The following is a 20,839-nucleotide window of genomic DNA, read 5'->3' as shown; positions in this document are numbered from 1 at the left end:
ACAACTTTCTGTTACTAGTTTGAAGCCTGCTACCCATTCTTTTCCTTTGGTGTCCTCTAGTCCTTCTATTATGGGGACTAATGGAGAACTTTTCTTAATGCACCCTCTCCACCCCACTCATGCTTTTATGGACTTCTATCCTATCCCCCCTCAGTCTCCTCTTTTCTAAGCTGAGAAGTCCCAGTCTCTTTAGCCTCTCTTTATATGGGACCTGTTCCAAACCTCTGATCATTGTAGTTGCCCTCCCCTCTCCCACCCTCTCTCTTCCCCTCTCCCACCTCCTTTTCCCAGTCTCCCCCAGTTTTGTTCAATAAAGACAGATTCTATTTTTGACCACACTTTTTCTTTATTTTCTACATCAGGAAGGGGGGCTAGGGAAGGGTAAGTGGAAGGAGGTGAGGGAGGAATGGGGTACGAGCCCCCGATGGGGAGGACTGGGCTGGCTCTGCGGGCTTCTGGGGGTGGAAGCTCTCCTGCAGCCCCCCAATTGCTCCCTCTCCCCAGATGGCAGCCTGCGGCAAGTACAGCCGGTCTGATGGCCGAGTGCTGTGATGTGCCCAGTGTGGGCACTCAGAGCACTCCAAGTCAGGACTGCTTTGCAAGAGAGGCACCCCTGAGAACTGTCTGTCCGGGGTGAGGGTCGGGTCCCTTTAAGCACAGCCCTCGGCTAGCCTGAGGCAGCAGCTCCACGCTCTAAGTCCTCATCTGATGCTCTGCCGGCACTGCTTCCGGCCATCCTTAACCCCGGTTCAGGGTCCACTTAATGTGGACATGCTAGTTCGAATTAGCAAAACGCTAATTCGAACTAGTTTTTTTAGTCTGGATGCATTAGTTCGAATTAGCTTAGTTCGAATTAACTAATTCGAACTAAGTTAGTTCGAATTAGCGCTGTAGTGTAGACATACCCTGGGATATTCTGTACTGGGGAAGCCCTTTCAACTGGTCACCAACCATGCACCCCTCAGATGGATTAATAACATGAAGGACACCAGTGCCTGAATCATGAGGTAGTACTTCCCGCTCCAGCCCTATGACTTCTGTATGTTACACTGGGCCAGGGAAGGCTCATGCAAACACAGACTTCTCCCAAGTGGAAGGAGACGATGAAGAGGAAGGTCCACCAATGGACACCCTCTTAAGGGGGAGTGTTTGTGACAGAGGATACCCACCATGCATGGTTCAGCGGGGGCTAATCATGATCTGTGGGCTATGCCCCTTCATACTTGCTGGGAATACTCCAACTGGAACCAGGATAGAAAAGGGAGCAGCTCAGTTCTGTCTAGGCTGACAGCTGAAGGGAGCAGAGGTGCTTTGCAGGCTTTTGTGGAGGGACTGCCAGTGCCCTAGGATGCAGAAACCAGCCAGCCTGTGGTTCCAGTTGACCCCCCCACAACCATCCAATGCCACAGATGGAGGAGAGACCACGGAGTTACTGAGATGACCTGCTGCAGAAGAATGGTGGGAAGTAATCTATGTGAACTAAGCATTATTGAGTTGAGGTATTAGGCTTTGACTCTGCATGTTTTGGAAGAAACCCCATTGAGCTGCAAGACAAGGCCCTGGGCTGGGACCCTGTGGAGTAGGTAGAGCCTGGTGGAGAAGGGCTGGCCACTAGGCAACACTGGGTGGTTGAGCACTAGGTTGCACGGTCGTACCTAGAAGGGCTTGGGTCATTGAGCTGAAGAGCCTCATTAAAGGGCTGCTGCACTGACCCTGACTATTAGGCAATGCTGCTCTAAGAACCAGGCCTGCTATGGTGGTTGGGGAGACTAGGTCACTTGGGCTGCCTTAGTTCTTTAACTCCTCCACAACCTGATACCATCCAAACAGGGTGGACCTACCCTGCGACAGGTGACTTACTTACAGTCTATAATATCTGCATGGGGAAATCTATGTAATGACCTAGCAGAGAAAGGCATGACATGATCCAGTGGCTACAAACTGAAACAGGATCCATTCAGATGGGAAATAAGGTCTACCTTTTCAGTGGTGGGATATTAGCCATTCAAACCATTTACCAAGAGTCAAGGTGATCATTTTAAAATCAAGATGGGATTTTTTTCTGAAAGTTCTGCTTTAGGAATTAGTTTGGCAATTTCTAAGGCCTGTGTCATACAGAAGGCCTGACTAGTTGATGACAATCATCCCTTTTGGCCTTGGAATCTATGAATTCCATGAACCTGCTTCAGTCATTGCATATTGCTCCTTTGTATGCCCACCTTCTAACTTTCACCCTCTGTTGTAGAGTCTGAGGCAGCTCTTGGAAGTTTCTGGTGAATATAAGATCCTTCTACCTGAAGGGAAATTTCAAGCCATCTGCAGTGCTCTGCACGACCGGGTGAGGGGAACTTGTTCTTGTATCACTTGAGCTTAAGCACAGCAGATCTGAAGCATATTAAGAATAAACATCTTTTGAATGCTAGTGAAGAGCCCGGAGACCTTCTCATGCCTTATTGGTTTCTGCTGGCTTAAGAATAAGCAGATAGTGGTCTCATTTTATTAGCTAAAATCCAGCTCAGTTTGTAAAGCAATTTTAGCATAAGCCAGTTCTTAGAGGGAGTTAGAGTTATATAGTAAAAACTGATCCCATCCAAATGGGGAGGACCTATCCTGTGACAGGGTGACTTAATTGCAGTCTATAATATCTATGTGGGGAAACATATGTAATAATCTAGCAGAGAAAGGCATAACGTGAGCCAATAACTAGAAAATGAAGCTGGACAAATTCAGACTGCAAATAAGGCCTACATTTTTATGGTGGAATAATTAACCATTTGAACCAGTTACCAAGGGTCAAGTCTTGATTCAATTAGCTCTGCTGCTAAAAACACTTTGAAAGCAGGAACTTCTGTTATCCAGTGTATCGGTCATTGTTTCTGATTCTTGTTGTGCAGTCAGTACCATTTATTTTGGGTTCAGAGCTCTATTTGGTTGGAAAGGTAGGAAGTGAGTGCTTAGAAATTAATTGAGCATCTTCTTTTCAGTTGCTTGTTCTGATTAGTTTTCCTTTGATCACTTCTCTTCTTCCCACAGATCTGTTCTCCAACTCAGCAGCTCATCATGGAAAATCAAATGGAGCTGTGCTATTGTATCCTACTGCTAGGTAGGGGAAGAGACTCCAAATTACACAGTCGTTTCCTTGTAACTTCCTTCTTTTGTAGGTGTGGTAAGAATGAGCTTTCAGTTGTTAGTGAGGATGTGATTTCTTCCTTTGCAGCCCGTTCTTCTCCTGATGACCTCATAGCATATCTGCACTCGCAGCTGAAGATTGAGAATGAGACTGTTCGTGTGGCATCCCTGAATCTGCTCACAGCTATTATTGGTGCTGACTGTAAGTAACACAGGAGTAACTGTGACTGCTGCGATCATCGCCGTCGTGCTGGGGGTTGAGTTGGGGACATCCAGAGCTAAAAGCATGAGCTGCTATAGGTTGATCTAAAGAACCAAGGCTTTGCAGGCATGGTAGGGCTATAACATACTCATGATCTCTGCAAACGGGGCACAGAGGATCTGTAACACAGGGGCGGATATAGGGCAGGGCGAGCGGGGTGGCCGCCCCGGGTCCCGCGCTTCAAAAAGCCCCGCGCACGCGCCGTGGTGCCACCGTGCATGAGCATGGCGTCACTGTGCATGCGCCGTGGCAAAGGGGGGGCCCCGCGGAATTATGCTGCCCGGGGCCCCGCAAAACGGTCATCTGCCCCTGCTGCAACACATAGAGTCATATAGTCATAGATTATTAGAACTGGAAGGGACCTTGAGAGGTTATCAAGTCCAGTCCCCTGCCCTCATGGCAGGACCAAGCACTGTCTAGATCACCCCTGATAGGTGTCTATCCAATCTGCTCTTAAGTATTTCCAGTGGTGGAGATTCCAAAACTTCCCTGGGCAATTTTTCACAGTGTTTAACCAACCTAACAGTTGGGACGTTTTTCCTAATGTCCAACCTAAACCTCCCTTGCTGCAATTTAAGCCCATTGTTTCTTGTCCTATCATCAGAGGCCAAAGAGAACAATTTTTCTCCCTTCTCCTTGTGACACCCTTTTAGATGCATGCTCACCAGAGGGTTGGAAATTCACTAAAGGGACCCAGTGCTGCTCTAAGTTACTCCCATGTGGTCACGCAGAAATCAACAGGGTTAATTAAGTGCTGAATGTAGCCTAAAATATTTTCAAGGTACAAATACAAATGTAATCTTGTGGCGGATGCATGTTAATAATAATGAGATAAAAACAAAATAGTACTCCTGACTGAATAAGTATTAGACACTCTAGAATAGATTCCGAATTCTGCTATACTGGTGGTAAACACAGACTAACTTCACTGACCTCCATTTGTCTAACTCTCTTACAATATTTCCATCAGGATAGTATGATGGTGCTATTTACAGAAGTGGAAATACTTCAGACTTAGACTGGTGTAACTGAGATCAGAGTCTGGTCCTATATTTTCCCCGCTGATTCTGTATATGAGTGAAGCTTGGTAGCACTCTTAAATAGGGCACAGGACACATTCTAATGTGGAGCATGAGTGTTTGGAACAAAGATATACTATATTGCACACTTCTCCTTATCTTTCAGTGCCTGAGACAAGAGTTAGAAAGTTTCTGATTGTGAAGGCAGTGCAATCTGCTCTCAGTGATCAGAGTGCTAAGGTAAGATTGTGTGTGGAATAGTGGTATTGCTGTTAATATCTGGGAAGTATTTCACTCAGTGGAGAGTCTGGCAATGAGACACATTTTTAGGCTGAGATTATTAATAGGGTTTCAATTAATCACAGTTAACTAAAAATTAATGCGATTAAAAATGGAAATTTATTAAATATTTTTGTGGTTTTTTACATTTTCAAATAGATTGATTTCAATTACAACACAATGACAAGTGTGTACTATGCACTTTATATTATTTTTATAACAAACATTTGCATTGTAAAAATGACAAAAGAAATAATATTTTTCAATTCATCTCATAGAAGTGATGTAGAGCAATCTCTTTAGCGTGAAAATGCAACTTACAAATGTAGATATTTTTTGTTAACCGTAACGAAACAATGTAAAACTTTAGAGTCTACAAGTCCATTCAGACCTACTTCTTGTTCAGCCAGACACTAAGACAAACAAGTTTGTTTACATTTATAGGAGAAAATGCTGCCTTTTTCCGAATTACAGTGTCACCTGAAAGTGAAAACTGGCATTTGCATGGTACTTCTGTAGCCAGTGTTGCAAGGAATTTACATAACAGATGTGTTAATCATTTGTACTTCAGCCACTATTCCAAAGAGATAAAAGCAAAAGCAAAAGGACTCTCATATCCTGTCTCATATTGCATGCAGAAGAGATAATAATAACTCGTGCATAATCTCTACCCTTGCAGGTGAGGATGGCAGCTCTCCATTTTGTCCTGAAGCTGCTCAGTTCAGGAAGTGTGGAGAATTGTGCAGCAGGGGATATGGTCGCCTATGTATTCAGAGAGCTCGATGTGTCCACCAGAAATCTGGTAAGGAGAGTTCTTAACACTTAGGACTCAGTTCTGCCATTCTGGCATGCTGATTGTTCCCCTTGACTTCAGTGGGAGCTTTGGATGCTCAAGGATGCAGCTGGACTGAAGGATTAGAGCTAGAATCTGATCAGTGATATTCGTGTAAAGCCAGGGTAATGCCCCTGACTTCAGTGGCATTATTTTGGATTTACACAAGTGGAACAGAGACCAGAATCTGATTCTGGATATTTACATCTGACAGTGCGACCTACATTCCTTAGACCTCGGGCAAGTCAGTGAAAATTCTGACAACACAATCTTTCAGTGAAATGCTCTTGTATAAGGAAGCACATCTTTTTTATAAATAGACTCTTGATACAATTGCAGTGCCGCTTGTTAAGTTATTGTGGTCACACATAGGTTGCCTGTGTCAGTGTCATAGATGCATTCCTATACTCTCAGGCTGTTAAAGTTGAAGCAAAATGCAGGACAATGTAGCACTTTAAAGACTAACAAGATGGTTTATTAGATGATGAGCTTTCGTGGGCCAGACCCACTTCCTGATCTGAGGAAGTGGGTCTGGCCCACGAAATCTCATCATCTAATAAACCATCTTAAAAAAAAATAAAAATAAATAAATCTTGTTAGTCTTTAAAGTGCTACATTGTCCTGCATTTGCTTCAGCTACCCCAGACTAACACAGCTACATTTCTATCGCTGTTAAAGTTGAATTTCTATTTCTATTTAATCAGATAAGAACATAAAACATGAATGGCCATTCTGGATCCCCCAGACAAATGGTTCATGTAGCCTGTCTTCTGACAGTGGTGGATGTTATATGCATCAGAGGGAACAAACAGAACAAGGCAATTGTTGAGTGATCTCTCCCCTGTTGTCCAGTCCCAGCCCCAGGCAGTCAGAGATATAGGGACACCCATATCATGCATCTCTGATCATCTTATATGGCTCTATCATACCCACCTGTAAGCATCTCTTTTCTAAGATGAATGGTCCCAGTCCTTTTAACTTCTCCTTGTATGACTTGTCCCATATCCCATATCATTTTTGTTGCTTTTCTCTGAACTTTTTCCAATTATAACCTAACTTTATTTAAGTTGGAGGACTACAATTGCTTGCAATATTCAAGGTGTGGGTGTACCATGGATTTGAAACAGTGGCATGATGATATTTATCATATTATTATTCATCCCTTTTCCTAGTGGTTCCTAACATACCATTAGCATTTTTAACTGCAGCTCATGTTGAACAGATGTTTTTAGAGGACTATCCACAATGACTCTGAGATTTTTCTTGAGTGCTACAGCTAATTTAGACCCCATCAATTTGCATGTACAACAAGGATTATGTTTTCCAATGTGCCGTACCCAGGTACAGTAATGGAGTTCACAATAAGGAAGGCAAATAATAGCCGGAGAACTTTCATTCTTCATTCTTTTAAAATTAGCCTCAGGAAACTTTTCATCACATTGGATCTCTGATTGGGCTGTTAGCACCATATACCTGTGCTTCAGTTACGACATCGCGTCAGAGGGTGGTTGACTGTATCAACTGTCTTCTCAATATACAAGGTGAGGAGACCATGAGCAGGTGTAAGTAACTCTTCACTTTCTTTCATTGTTGTAATGACCATTTTTTCCATCTGTAATTCTTTCTGTCTTGTTAGCGACACTTATATAACAGAACGATTGGGGCCTTGTAAGTACATTGCTGGAAGAGAACTGCACAAATAATAAATAATCTGCAAATATTAGAGGGTGGACAAAATACAGCACACAGGCCAGATCTGCCCTTCTCCCCAGAATTTCTGTCTGGAGCGCTCAGCTGATTAGCAAGCATGCCAGCAGCATGTGTTCAGCTGCCCCTCTCCGACCTTGCTCCATCCTATCTGCTGCTAGTGGTGTGTGGAGGGGAGGTGAGCAGGGAGACGTGCAGAAGTCAGGGTGACCCCTTTGCCCCTGTCATCATCTCTGCAGAGCAGAGTTTGGGGAGAGGGACACATACAATAGTGCTGCTCCAGTCTGAAGTATGGTGAGTAACGGAGTGCCTATCTAAAGAGGCACTGTTTCTAAGATTTCTCTGGCAGCCAGCATGTCCCTCTCTCTCTCTCTCTCTCTCTCACACACACACACACACACATTGTCTCACACACACTCTCTCCCCCGCCATATGCCCATATGCCCCCGCTCTGCAGAGTGGGGTGGGGAGAGGGAGATGACAGAGCAGGACAGCTTTCCCTTAAAGAGACAGTTCATGATTTAGAAGTGAGCGAAGATCCTGGGTTTCCTACCTAAGCTTTTGGTCAGCCCCATCTCTTTTACAATGAGAGTTCAGTGGAGGGATTCTCCTCCAAATCAGAACCTCAGATCAATCTACATGAGTTGTGCTTGACTATGAGATTAGATTTAAATACTGAGAGCAGAGTGGCTACTGAAACCAGATATACAGAGAAAGATGCTCCACACAGAATACAGTGCCTGTTTAATCCTGTATGAATCACAATGAATCACATGCCATTACTGTTAACTTTCAGACATAGGGGCTACGTCTAGACTACATCCCTTTTTCGGAGGGATAAGGGATCTTTCGGAAAAGGCTTAATTTTCTGCAAGATCAGCATCTAGACTGGCGCTTTTCTCCGGCAAAGCTCCGTGCCGAAAAAAGCTGCAGCCATTTTTATGCTAATGAAGCAGGGGAGATTTAAATCCCCGCTTCATTAGCAATTGCGATACGTCTAATTTACATCCCTTTTCCGAAAAAGGGATGTAGTCTAGACATAGCCTGACGGTAAAATTCTGACTCCGTTAAAGTCAATAAGAATTTCGTCATTGGCTTTAGTGGGGCCAAAATTTCACACACAGCTGGTAATAACATACCCCATAGATCCTCCTGTATGATTATCTATGGATCAGAGGTTCAGTTTTATTAAATGTTGCCATACTTTTTCTCCTTTTCTCTATCCTAGGTCAGTGCACTAACCTGGGGTCAGCAGAGGAGGAGCTGAGTTGTCTCCGTGAGGCACTAACAACTCCAGACCCTGAGGCTCTGTTTCAAGCATCTTCCAAAATGGCTAAGGTAACAAACACTAGGTGACTGTCCTAGTGGCTGTGCACCATTCATTTTCCCTTGTCCAGAGGACTGGAAAAGGGCAAATATAGTGCCCATCTATAAAAAGGGAAATAAGAACAACCCAGGAAACTACAGACCAGTTAGTTTAACTTCTGTGCCTGGGAAGATAATGGAGCAAGTAATTAAGGAAATCGTCTGTAAACACTTGGAAAGTGGCAAGGTGATAGGGAACAGCCAGCCTGGATTTGTAAAGAACAAATCATGTCAAACCAATCTGATAGTTTTCTTTGATAGGATAACGAGTCTTGTGGATAAGGGAGAAGCGGTGGATGTGGTATACCTAGACTTTAGTAAGGCATTTGATACAGTCTCGCATGATATTCTTATCAATAAACTAGGTAAATACAACTTAGATGGGGCTACTATAAGGTGGGTGCATAACTGGCTGGATAACCATACTCAGAGAGTAGTTATTAATGGTTCACAATCCTGCTGGAAAGGCATAACAAGTGGGGTTCCACAGGGGTCTGTTTTGGGACCGGCTTTGTTCAATATCTTCATCAACAATTTAGATATTGATATAGAAAGTACGCTTATTAAGTTTGCAGATGATACCAAGCTGGGAGGGGTTGCGACTAATCTGCAGGATAGGGTCACTAATTCAAAATGACTTGGACAAATTGGAGAAATGGTCTGAGGTAAATAGGATGAAGTTTAAGACAAATGCCAAGTTCTCCACTTAGGAAGGAACAATCAGTTTCATACATACAGAATGGGAAGCGACTGTCTGGGAAGGAGTACGGCAGAAAGGGATCTAGGGGTTATAGTGGACCACAAGTTGAATATGAGTCAGCAGTGTGATGCCGTTGCAAAGAAAGCAAACATAATTCTGAGATGCATTAACAGGGGTGTTGTGAGCAAGACATGAGAAGTCATTCTTCCGCTCTACTCTGCGCTGGTTAGGCCTCAATTGGAGTATTGTGTTCAGTTCTGAGCACCGCATTTCAAGAAAGATGTGGAGAAATTGGAGAGGGTCCAGAGAAGAGCAACGAGAATGATGAAAGGTCTAGAGAACATGACCTATGAGAGAAGGCTGAAGGAATTAGGTTTGTTTAGTTTAGAAAAGAGAAGATCGAGGGGGAACATGATAGCAGTTTTCAGATATCTAAAAGGGTGCCATAAGGAGGAGGGAGAAAACTTGTTCATCTTGGCCTATGGGGGTAGAACAAGAAGCAATGGGCTTAAACTGAAGCAAGGGAGATTTAGATTGGACATTAGGAAAAAGTTCCTAATTGTCAGGGTAGTCAAACACTGGAATAAATTGCCCAGGGAGGTTGTGGAATCTCCATTTCTGGAGATATTTAAGAGTAGGTTAGATAAATGTCTATCAGGGATGGTCTAGACAGTATTTGATCCTGCCATGAGGGCAGGGGATTGGACTCGATGAACTCTCAAGGTCCCTTCCAGTCCTAGTATTCTATGATTCTATGATTGTTTTATGCTTTTGTGATGTCTTTCCACACTTGGAGCGAGCTATGGGAGTGAGGCATTCATGGGTAATCAGTAACATGCTTTTCATAGGTATATGCTATGAATGCCATGTAAAAAACAAACAGATTCCAGACAGTTGCATGAACATGCCCATGCATGTGCGCGCGCACATCCATCCATCCATCCATCCATCCATCCATCCATCCAGGGGGAAAATATGTGAGCGGGACATCAAGCTGAGAAACCAGTCTTGGCACCTTGTGTGTTTACCTGAACCTATATTTGTGTGCATGCATCTCTTTGCATATTTTTATATTTTGTGAAAAGATGTCATGTACATAATAGAATATAAACTGGAAATTTACATCCTGTTTGTCCCATACAATGTTGTGCTAACTGTACAACCTAAGATCTAACCTGATATTATTAGTGTAGAATAGAGATGTGGTAGCTAGAAAGATTAGAGAGAAAATTTTAATTGCAACTGCCTTGCCAGATATGAGCCCAATTAGCAATTTGCTGATGAATACATTATTTTCCAATACAGCTCTTAGGCCTCCTTTCTTAAAAGTACTGGAGCCGACTATCATTGCAATCTTTCCTGTTTTTGATCTGTCCACAGGTGGTTAGTAAGTACTTTCCCTCTGAACAAGCCACAGATTTTATTGAGGCCATACTGGATGGTATGCTGTCTGCTAGCCCCTCCTGTGCCACAGCAGCCGGTCTGTGGATGAAGATCATCCTGAAGGAGTGTGGAGGTGCCATGCTGGATGAGGTAAAATAGAAGCTGGAGAGGTTTTTCTGGCTAACCTGCAGGCTTTCAGATCTTTGCCATCATTTGCAGTGAACACAAGTCTTGCTGTTTCTCCCCCTGGGATTGGAAGTTAATTCCATCTGTGTTCCTATCCTGAGTCAGGCAATGGGGGAATCAACAGCAGAAGACAGAGATAATCTAACGGTACATCTGCACTAGCTCGTTAGTTCGAGCTCGGGAGTGTAATGAGGGCAAGCGGAGTTGCAAATGAAGCCCGAGATTTAAATATCCCGGGCTTCATTTGCATGTTCCCTGGCGCCACCATTTTTAAATCCCCCTTACTCCAAACTCCGTGCCCGCGGCTACATGCGGCATGGACTAGGTAGTTCAAATTAAAGATCCTAATTCGAACTACCGTTACTCCTCATGGAATTAGGATCTTTAATTAGAACTACCTACTCCGTGCCGCGTGTAGCCGCGGGCACGGAGTTCAGATTAAGGAGGATTTTAAAATGGCAGCACCCGGGAACATGCAAATGAAGCCTGGGATATTTAAATCCTGGGCTTCATTTGCAACTCTGCTTGCCCTCATTACCCTACCTAGCTCGAACTAACGAGCTAGTGTAGCCGTACCCCAAGGGAAAAGGAAGATGCTTGATTATTTGTCTATCTTGTTGTCACAGTTTCCAGCCATGAAAGGCTTGGAAAAATTAGACTCCGAGTAAAATGCAAAAAGAGAATATCTGGCCCCAAGAGACAAGCTAAGTGAACTACATCTTAGGGCCTCAGATAATGAGGGGTCTCTAAAAATACCCCCAAATTACTAGTTTTTACTTGCCTCTTTGCCTATGTATAGATAGATAGATAGATAGATAGATAGATAGATAGATAGATAGATAGATAGATAGATAGATAGATAGATAACTTTATTATTTCTATTTTCATTGTCCTTTCTGTTAGAATAATACATGTTTTTTTGGAAATGCAATGAGGCCTCTTTAACTTGACATAGCTTAGGGCCTCAGCATGTCTTAACCCGGTGTTGCAGCCAGGTATGGGCAGAGATATGCATAATGTTTGTGGGTTAAATCTATGCAGCCATGTCTAAATACTTGTTTTTTGAAGGGAGGATTTTCTACAAGAACAGCAAATTGCTAAACGACTAAATAAACGTTTTGGCTCTGCAGAATGAATGGAGAGAATGGAAAAGGGACATTTTTTCTGGTTTTATTCTGTCCAGGTGCCAGATATCCTGAGTAGAATATATAATTATATGCCTACCATCAAGCAGGGTAGCTTGAGGCAGTTCCTGGTGGAGGCAGTGTCCATTCTTGCTCACCATCACCTAGAGGCAGTGATCTTCAGCCTCCTCATCAAACCTCTGCCGATGGACAGGTATATACTGCTCCTTACAGTGTTCATTTTGGTAACCATGGATCCCACGGCTTCACTGGAAGATGTAAGGCTTCATTTAAGCCACAGACAGTTTGAGATAATTCCTAAAGGTTAATAGCTTGGGTCTTTCTGCAGAAAGGTCCAAGACCATGTCAAGGTGGGTGCAGGGAGAAATTAAGTTTCATTCTGTTTCCATTAATTAATAGTTGCTTTGGCATCCTAAAGACTTCCCTTTACTGGCATCACTGGAGTGGACTTTTGCCTCTCCAGACCCCTGAACTAACATCACCCTGGCAATTGCCAGTGACTGTTCGTTTTCTGGTAGCATGAAAGCTTCAAATCCAAATTCCTGGCTGATTAGCAAGGATAGGGCACCAGGCTTTTGGTATCAGGAAGGGTATGGCTGCTGGAATGGAGTTGTCATTCTTGGTACTTAAAGACAGGGCGGTAAGCATATCTATCATTTCATTCAAACATCCCTAGCTGAATTATCAGTCATCTGTGCTGGAATCTAAGAACATAAGAACGGCTGTAGTGGGTCAGACCAAATGTCCATCTAGCCCAGGATCCTGTCTTCAGACAGTGGCCAATGCCAGGTGCCCCATAGGGAGTGAACAGAACATGCCCATTCTGGCAAATAGAGGCCAGGGAATGCCATTTGTGAAGAGGTCATGGGCTAGCCACAAATATTTGTTCTCATAGTTGTACATCCAGTTAGTAGGAAGATCATTTTTCTTTCTTCAACTTGTCTCCCAGGCCCTAGATCTTTGGGCATCACATGCTCATGATTCCATATCTACTGAGAAGTAGGAAAACAGGAACTGTGATTAGAGCTCTGTGTCCTTTCCTTCTGAAGTCTAGCATTAATGGTTATGGTGCAGTAAGGCTAAGGTTGTGTCTATACAGCACCCTAAACTTGAAATAAGATGCACAATTTGCACTCCGCAAATTGCGTATCATATTTTGCATAGCCTATTTTGAAATGTGGCGCTTCTACACAGCACCAAATGTCGAAATAATGTGCTATTTCAAGCCATCCCTTATCCCTCATGCAACAAAGTTTCTTGGGATGGCAAAATAGTGTGCCCATTATTTTGAAAAATATTTCAAAATAACGGGCTGCTTGTGTAAATGTGGGGTAGCTATTTCGGGATACCTCCAGGATCCCAAAATAGTCATGCACTGTAGAAATGTAACCTGAAATGTAACTTAACTTAGTTCTGTAACTAGAAACTCAATATGTAAAACATGAGGACCATATAAGGAGGACAGCACTCTGAACTTGCTCATCATAGGCAGGGCTTGACAAATAATACAATCTACTCATCCATGGCGTGTAGATTGTAACCTGGAAGAGCCGGGTTCGGGCGATCTGTGCATGCGCAGATCGCCGGACAGTGCGGCTGGTGAGCCCTGATCATAGTCAAGGAGAAAATGTGTTCTTTACTTGAATATGATGCATATAGTCAGAGCCACAAAAGTCTCCAGGGGTCACATATAACTTCTGTTAAATTGCAGTGACACCACTGAGCTGTGGAGATCTCTGGGGAAAGATCCCTTGCTCGCCCCTCAAGTCCTGAAGGTCCTAATAGAAAGAATAAAGACTCCAACAAGCCAAGAAGGAAGCATGACCTCAGAGACAGAAACTGACCTGCATTTAGCAGCTGCTGAACCTCTCACAGTAAGTTAGACGACAGACATGTATTTCTCTGCCTTGTGACAAACATGCTGATGGAAAGCTAGATGAGTGGTATAATATTGTCATATGGGCACTTCTTTTCTGAAGTACTGTTTCCTGGATTCCAGCTGTGCTTTCTGTGGAACAACAGATGGCAGATTTAGAGTATGTGGCTGATTCACTTAATAATATCTGGCAATTAGAAAGTCTTTGAATCAGATTTCTTACAGTGCTTTGCAAATGTTTTGTGCAACTCATAACATGCCTTGATAGGTCGTACACATTTTTACAGATATGGGACGCTAAGGCACACATGGAGTGAATTGCTCTCGGTCATTCATCAAGTTAGTGACAGGAGTGAGAATTTAGTCCAGCAGGTATCAGAAGGGGAGAGAGTGTGATAGTGTTAGGAAGAGACCTCTTCTTTTACCATGCTCTCCTTTCAGGCAACATGTGCCATCTTTGAAGTGGTGTCAGCATTGCAGTTGAGCAAAACTGTGCAGGAGCTGTTCCCGGAGTTGTTCACTGTTCTTCTGCAGCAGATCAGCCAAACCCTAGGACAAAAGATGCCTTTGCCCAGGATGAGCAGCCGAAAGAGGTTATTTAGAAAAGGACAACAACTACGTGAGGGCAACCCTTGCAGGTAATTAGAAGAAAGGGAGCAAAACAAAGAGAATCCCAGTCCATTTGTGTGACACTCCCCAGGAGTTCTCAGGGTTATGAGGCACCTTACCATCACCTGCTTTTAATATGAGAAAGTCTTGTTTGTGCTTGCTATAGGTCAGTTCCCTGAAACCACCAAGCTCTGGCAACACAAACACTACTATCTAGGCCTCCTCAGGCCTCAGTCTCTTTGTCCTCTCTTTCTGACTACAACTTAGAGAATCTCTATCAACGGATTCTCCTCTAAGAGAAGTCTCCCTGCGATTTACGTGCATCTCTCCACGAATCGGCTTTCCCCCATCTCTTAGTTTAAAAACTGCTCTACGGCCTTTTTAATGTTTAGTGCCAGTAGTCTGGTTCCACCCTGGTTTAGGTGGAGCCCATCCTTCCTGTATAGGCTCCCCCTCTCCCAAAAGTGTCCCCAGTTCTTGATAAATCCAAACCCCTCTTCCCCACACCATCGTCTCATCCACGCATTGAGACTCTGAAGCTTTGCCTGCCTAGCTGGTCCTGCGCGTGGAACTGGAAGCATTTCCAAGAATGCCACCATAGAGGTCCTGGATTTCAGTCTCTTTCCTAGCAACCTAAATTTGGCCTCCAGGACATCTCTCCTACCCTTCCCTATGTCATTGAGACCTACATGTACCACGACCACCGGCTCCTCCACAGCACTACACATAAGTCTATCTAGATGCCTCTAGCATTTTGTCTCTTTTGCTCTCTGTTTCCCTCAAACAGTCCTGTGGATGTCCCTTTAGGCAGATTCCTTATTAATGGGATAATAGGTTTGTTGATTCTATAGCCCCACTCTAGCCAGGCAATCAGGTACATTTCTATCCAATTAGGCTTTCTCTGGGGAAGCTAATTAGTACTAGTAGTTACCAGAGTGCTGACCCCAAGTACAAGCTCTCAGCACCCTGTCACATCTCGCTGGACATAGGGCCCCAAAATATCCATTAGTGATCACTAATCTCTCTGTGTCCCAGCTTTTGGGGTCTGGTTGTGTATTTTTTCCATATTACTGTACTGTGCTAGTGCCCATACACCTTGCAGATAGGAGAAAGTGACTGCAAAATATTGTCCATAGCAACACTAGTAATATGAGATGTATGAGACTGAAATACCTCCTGGAATTAAGTCCTTCCAAAAACAGTGGTCCCCAGGACACTGTCAATGGATGAACTGTCAATGAACAACAGACCTGACAAGTAACTGGGGTTTCCTGACTGCTTAGGCTGTGCCTTTCTATTGGTTACTACAGTTCTGTGCCTCTTTTCCCCCAGGCGTTCTATTGAAGCATTAGAGGCTGTGCTTCTCAAGGCTATGAATGAGAAGCTGATAAGAACTCTCTGGAAGCAGAAAACTTGGATGCTTCTTGAAAATCTGCAGACTCACCACGAGGGGGTGTGTTTGCTGGTGAGGTAAGAGATCTAGGAGACAGCACTTCATCCTCAGGGATCGGCAACAAATAGAGTGACTGACAGGGAACTTTCAGGTATAGCTTTGTGCGGGGTGCCCTGGGTGAGAAACACAGAGCTTCCATGCGTAGGTTTTAGAGTTGTATGGTCATAGCAGCTAAGCTATTGAAGTGCACAGTCTGCCCCATAAGTGGTTCCTTTTGTCTTCCAGGGTTCTGCAAAGATCTGGCCTAATAACAGTGGAGATCATACAGAGCCTCCTTCCCTGGGTAAATTCCCCATCAGAAAACCAGCGAGTCACCAGCACAGCTTTCTTTGCTCAGGTATGAGCAGTTCCACCATTAGGCTGTTATCTGTTGTTTACCTTTCTCTGAGGAATTGTACAGTTCAGTTCATAGGAATTAATTTTAGATAGTAGAATGTGTCCTTTATAAGGAAATCTCATAAGGAACTTCATTACACCTTTCTTAATCATTTTCTCTTTGTTATTTTTGGGGCCTATACCAGCCTAGCCTAGCTGCCTATTCTAGTTGGTGGTTAAGAGAGAGTGAGAAAGATATAGATAGGCTACGTCTACATTGGCAAGATTTTGCGCAAATAGGGTATGTCTACACTACAGCACTAATTCGAATTAACTTAATTCAAATTAGTTAATTTGAAATAAGCTAATTCGAATGAGTGCATTTAGACCTAAAAACTAATTCGAATGAGCATTTTGCTAATTCGAAATAGCATGTCCACATTGAGTGGACCCTGAACCGAAGTTAAGGCTGGCCAGAACCAGTGCCGTCAGGGCATCAGGTTAGGACTTAAGGTGTGGAGCTGCTTCCTCAGGCTAGCCGAGGGCTGTGCTTAAAAGGACCTGACCCCCACCCCGGACAGACAGTTCTCAGGATTCCCCGCTTGCATGTCTAACTCGATGGGGACATCAAAGCAGTCCTGTCTTGGAGTGCCCTGAATGCCCACACTCGGCACATTTCAGCACTCGACCATCAGCCCGTCTGCACTTGCCGCAGGCTGCCATCCAGGGGAGGTCAATCAGGGGGCTATCAGGATCCAGGAGGCCCTACAGGAAAGCTTCCACCCCGAGGAGCCCGCAGAGCCACCCCAGTCCTCCCCATCGGGGGCTCGTGCCCCATTCCTCTCTCACCTCCTTCCACTTACCCTTCCCGAGCCCCTTCTTCCTGATGTAAAAAATAAAGGACACGTGTTCAAAAATAGAAACTCTCTTTATTTAACAAAACTGGGGGTGGGAGGGATTAACCTCTGGGGGACTGGGAAAAGAAGGTGGGAGAGGGGAAGAAAGAGGGTGGGAGAGGGGAGGTGGAAACCTGGGAGGAGGGAGCTGCAAGGGGGAAGCCAGGGGAAGAAGGAGGAGGGGAAGTATAAACCTATGGTACGCCATATCTTCAGAACTGTGTACAGATGTGGTCTTCTCACCTCAAAAAAGATATGGCCTTGGAAAGGGTTCAGAAAAGGGCAAGTACAATGATTAGGGGTTTGGAACAGGTCCCATATGAAGAGAGGCTAAAGAGACTGGGACTTTTCAGCTTAGAAAAGAGGAGACTGAGGGGGGATATGATAGAGGTCTATAAAATCATGAGTGGTGTGGAGAGGGTGCATAAAGAAAAGTTCTTCATTAGTTCCCATAATATAAGGACTAGAGGACACCAAATGAAATGAATGGACATCAGGTTTAAAACTAATAAAAGAAAGTTCTTCTTCACACAAAGTTCTTCTTATAGTCAACCTGTGGAACTCCTTGCCACAGGAGGCTGTGAAGCCTAGAACTATAACAGAGTTTAAAGAGAAGTTAGATAAATTCATGGAGGTTGGGTCCGTGGAGTGCTATTAGCCAGGGGGTAGGAATGGTGTCCCTGGCCTCTGTTTGTGGAAGGCTGAAGATGGATGGCACGAGACAAATGGCTTGGTCATTGTCTTCGGTCCATCCCCTCTGGGGTACCTGGTGTTGGCCGCTGTCGGCAGACAGGCTACTGGACTAGATGGACCTTTGGTCTGACCCAGTACGGCCATTCTTATGTTCTTATGTTCTAAGCGCAGGGCTCAGGGTCGGGGGGTCTCACTGGAACAACTTGATTTTCATGCAAACCTGCTCCTGGGTTTGGATGTGGCCTTTGGTGGCCAGGCTGGCAGCTATCCTGCCCTAGACGGCTGCATTCCTGTGCCTAGTGTGGAGGTCGTGGACGCTGGAGGCCTCCCCCCCAAACCTCGATAATGTCCATGATCTCCGCACTAGACCAGGCGGGCGCCTGCCTCTCGTGGCCCTGGGCAGGCTCCTAGGAGCCGCCAGCCTGGTCCTGGGAAGAGGCGGAGGGCTGGGTGGCAGCGGGTGGCTGGCTCATGCCATGCCAGGTGCAGGGTCTGCTGGCTGGGTGCTGGCAGGCTTGCCACTGGCACAGGCACTGTAGCCAGACCATGCCCCTTTAAGGGCTCTGGGGCTGGGAGAGGGGCAGAAAAGTTTCCCTGGTTTGGCCCAGAGTGGCCATCAGGGCAACATGATTAGAGTTAGCCTCCAACTAGTTCGAATTAAGTGGCTACACAGCCCTTAATTTGAACTACTTAATTCGAACGAGGCGTTACTCCTCGTAGAATGAGGTTTACTAGTTCGAATTAAGCGCTCCGCTAGTTCGATTTAAATTCGAACTAGCAGTTTGTATGTATAGCCGCTATTAAAGTTAATTCGAACTAACGGCTGTTAGTTCGAATTAACTTTATAGGGTAGACATACCCATACTTGTAACGCAAGAGTTTTTGCGTTAGAATATTTGCGCAAGAGAGAGTCTACACTGGCATGTGCTGTTGCGCTAAGAGGCGCTTTTGTGCAAAATCATCCGTGCCAGTGTAGACGCTCTCTTGCGCAAGAAAGCTCCGATGGCCATTTTAGCCATTGGGCTTTCTTGCACAAGAAATTAATGTGGCCTGTCTACACTGGCCTCTTGCGCAAGAACAGTTGCACAGGAGGGCTTTTTCCTGAGCGGGAGCATCATAGTTTTTGAGCAAGAAGCACTGATTTTAGACATTAGAATGTCAGTGTTCTTGCGCAAGAACTCCCCGCCAGTGTAGACAGGCAGCTGCTTTTGCGCAAAATCATGCCAATGTAGATGTAGCCATAGAATTTGAGTTACTAGACCTTTTCTGACAATTCCTAGGGCTAATACTAACCAACAGCTCCTGATTTTGGCCTAGCTCAGCAAATCTTCTAAATGAATCTAGTGTCCTAATACTATAAAATAAGCAACATACAAATACATTAACATCTATCTTAGATTCGCATTAATGTAGAATAATAGATTCATAGAACATTCGAACTGGAAGGGATCTTGAGAGGTCTTCGAGTCCAATCCCCAGCCATCACGGCAGGACCAAGCACAGTCTAGATCATCCCTGACAGGTGTTTGTCTAACCTGCTCTTAAATATTTCTAGTGATGCAAATTCCACAACCTCCGGAGGCAATTTATTGCAGGGTTTAACCACCCTGACAGGCAGGACGTTTTTCCTGCTGTCCAACCTAAACTTCCCTTGATGTAATTTAAGCTCATTGCTTCTTATCCTATCCTTAGAGGCCAAGGAGAACAATTTTTCTCCATCTTCCTTAAAACATCCTTTTAGAAACTTGTATTATCTGAGTACTTCAAAATGATAATGTAGTATCTGAGTGCCTCAAAACTCTTTAAAAGTATGTATCCCTACAATACCCCTGTGAGGCAGGGAAACACTATTAGTCCCATTTTGCAAACAGGAAACTGATGCACAGAAGGCCTAAGTGACTTGCCCAACATCATCTAGGAAGTCTTTGAGGGTGCAGGAAATTGAACTGGAACCTCCTAAGTCCTAGGCTGCTAACTACTGGAGCATCCTCCCTCTCTACAGCCTTGCTATAACGTCTGTGTCATATTTCACATTTACGCTAAGTCGCTATTTTAGAGGCTCATCTGGTGGTTCTAGGAATCTGTTTGTGCCCCAAAATCTTTCTACACCCCACCTAGGAAAGGAGTCACAAACGTGGGTTTTCAAGGTCTGCCTAGAGAGGCCTCATGAAAGCTGCCAGCTGGCTCAGATATATGGAGCTACAGGGCTTTATTAGGTCAGTTCCTTTCAGGAAGTGGAGGGCCAAGAAAGGATGCTATTCTCTGGCCAAACCAATTCACAGGGGTTTATTTCAGGCAGCATTTTCTGAAGCTGAATTTGCAGAGAGAGAGTCCTTACGAGCCTTAAACATATAATTAGAGGGAGAAACTGAAAGTGGCCCCATAGGAAGAACCCAAGGAAAAAGTAGCAATGAACTGAAATGAAGCAATGACTCGCTGCTATTTCTAGGTTGGAACCAAGAGTAGTGGGCAGGCCCAGGTTCCCCAGTGGCATAAACCCGATGAAGGGGACAGGGCTTATGGAGAGGTTGAACAAAGAACAGAATATAAAGGGTCCAGAGTTGGGGCTGAAGACCCTAGTGAGGGCAACAGGACCTAAAAGGCATTTGTTTGGACTTTGGGACTTGGCCAGAGGGCTGAGCCATGGAAGAAGACTCACTAAGATCGACTGGCAGGATGCACCTGGGCGAGAAAAGGATTGTGGTATCAAATGCAGTCACTGAGAGGCTCTCAAGGGATGAGCAATCACCCATTATAGTGCCTAAAAGGAAAAATCCATGTTTTTAACACAGTACTCATTCATATAGAATAATAAATTACAGTCTATTACGTGTCTCCTCAAATTATAGTCGCTATCTTAATGAACATATTAGAGCTAATGGACATGTTGATTTTATTTCAGCTAATGACTGATCCCATACTCAGGGAGAAGAAGTTGCTTAAGTGTGTCTTACACATCTTAGAAGAAAGGTTACAGGACAATAACTGGA

General features: G+C 44.4%; 1 protein-coding gene across 1 annotated transcript; it reads left to right on the top strand.

Moving 5' to 3' along the window:
- The first annotated feature begins 4,494 nt into the window (after positions 1-4,494).
- On the top strand, positions 4,495-16,418 carry LOC149525864 (maestro heat-like repeat-containing protein family member 2B). Its single transcript, XM_089776451.1, has 10 exons — positions 4,495-4,650; positions 5,369-5,491; positions 6,939-7,062; positions 8,457-8,566; positions 10,674-10,826; positions 12,046-12,200; positions 13,719-13,881; positions 14,325-14,521; positions 15,825-15,962; positions 16,171-16,418. The coding sequence occupies exons 2-10, from the start codon at positions 5,375-5,377 to the stop codon at positions 16,286-16,288; spliced, it is 1,275 nt and encodes a 424-aa protein (XP_089632577.1). The 5' UTR covers positions 4,495-4,650; positions 5,369-5,374; the 3' UTR covers positions 16,289-16,418.
- The last annotated feature ends 4,421 nt before the right edge of the window (positions 16,419-20,839 follow it).

This window comes from Pelodiscus sinensis, chromosome 1 (genome assembly GCF_052426305.1).
Source record: "Pelodiscus sinensis isolate ZL-2025 chromosome 1, ASM5242630v1, whole genome shotgun sequence".
Classification (NCBI taxonomy): domain Eukaryota; kingdom Metazoa; phylum Chordata; order Testudines; family Trionychidae; genus Pelodiscus; species Pelodiscus sinensis.
Note: the sequence above shows the minus strand (reverse complement) of the source record. Positions and strands in the feature narration are given on the sequence as shown.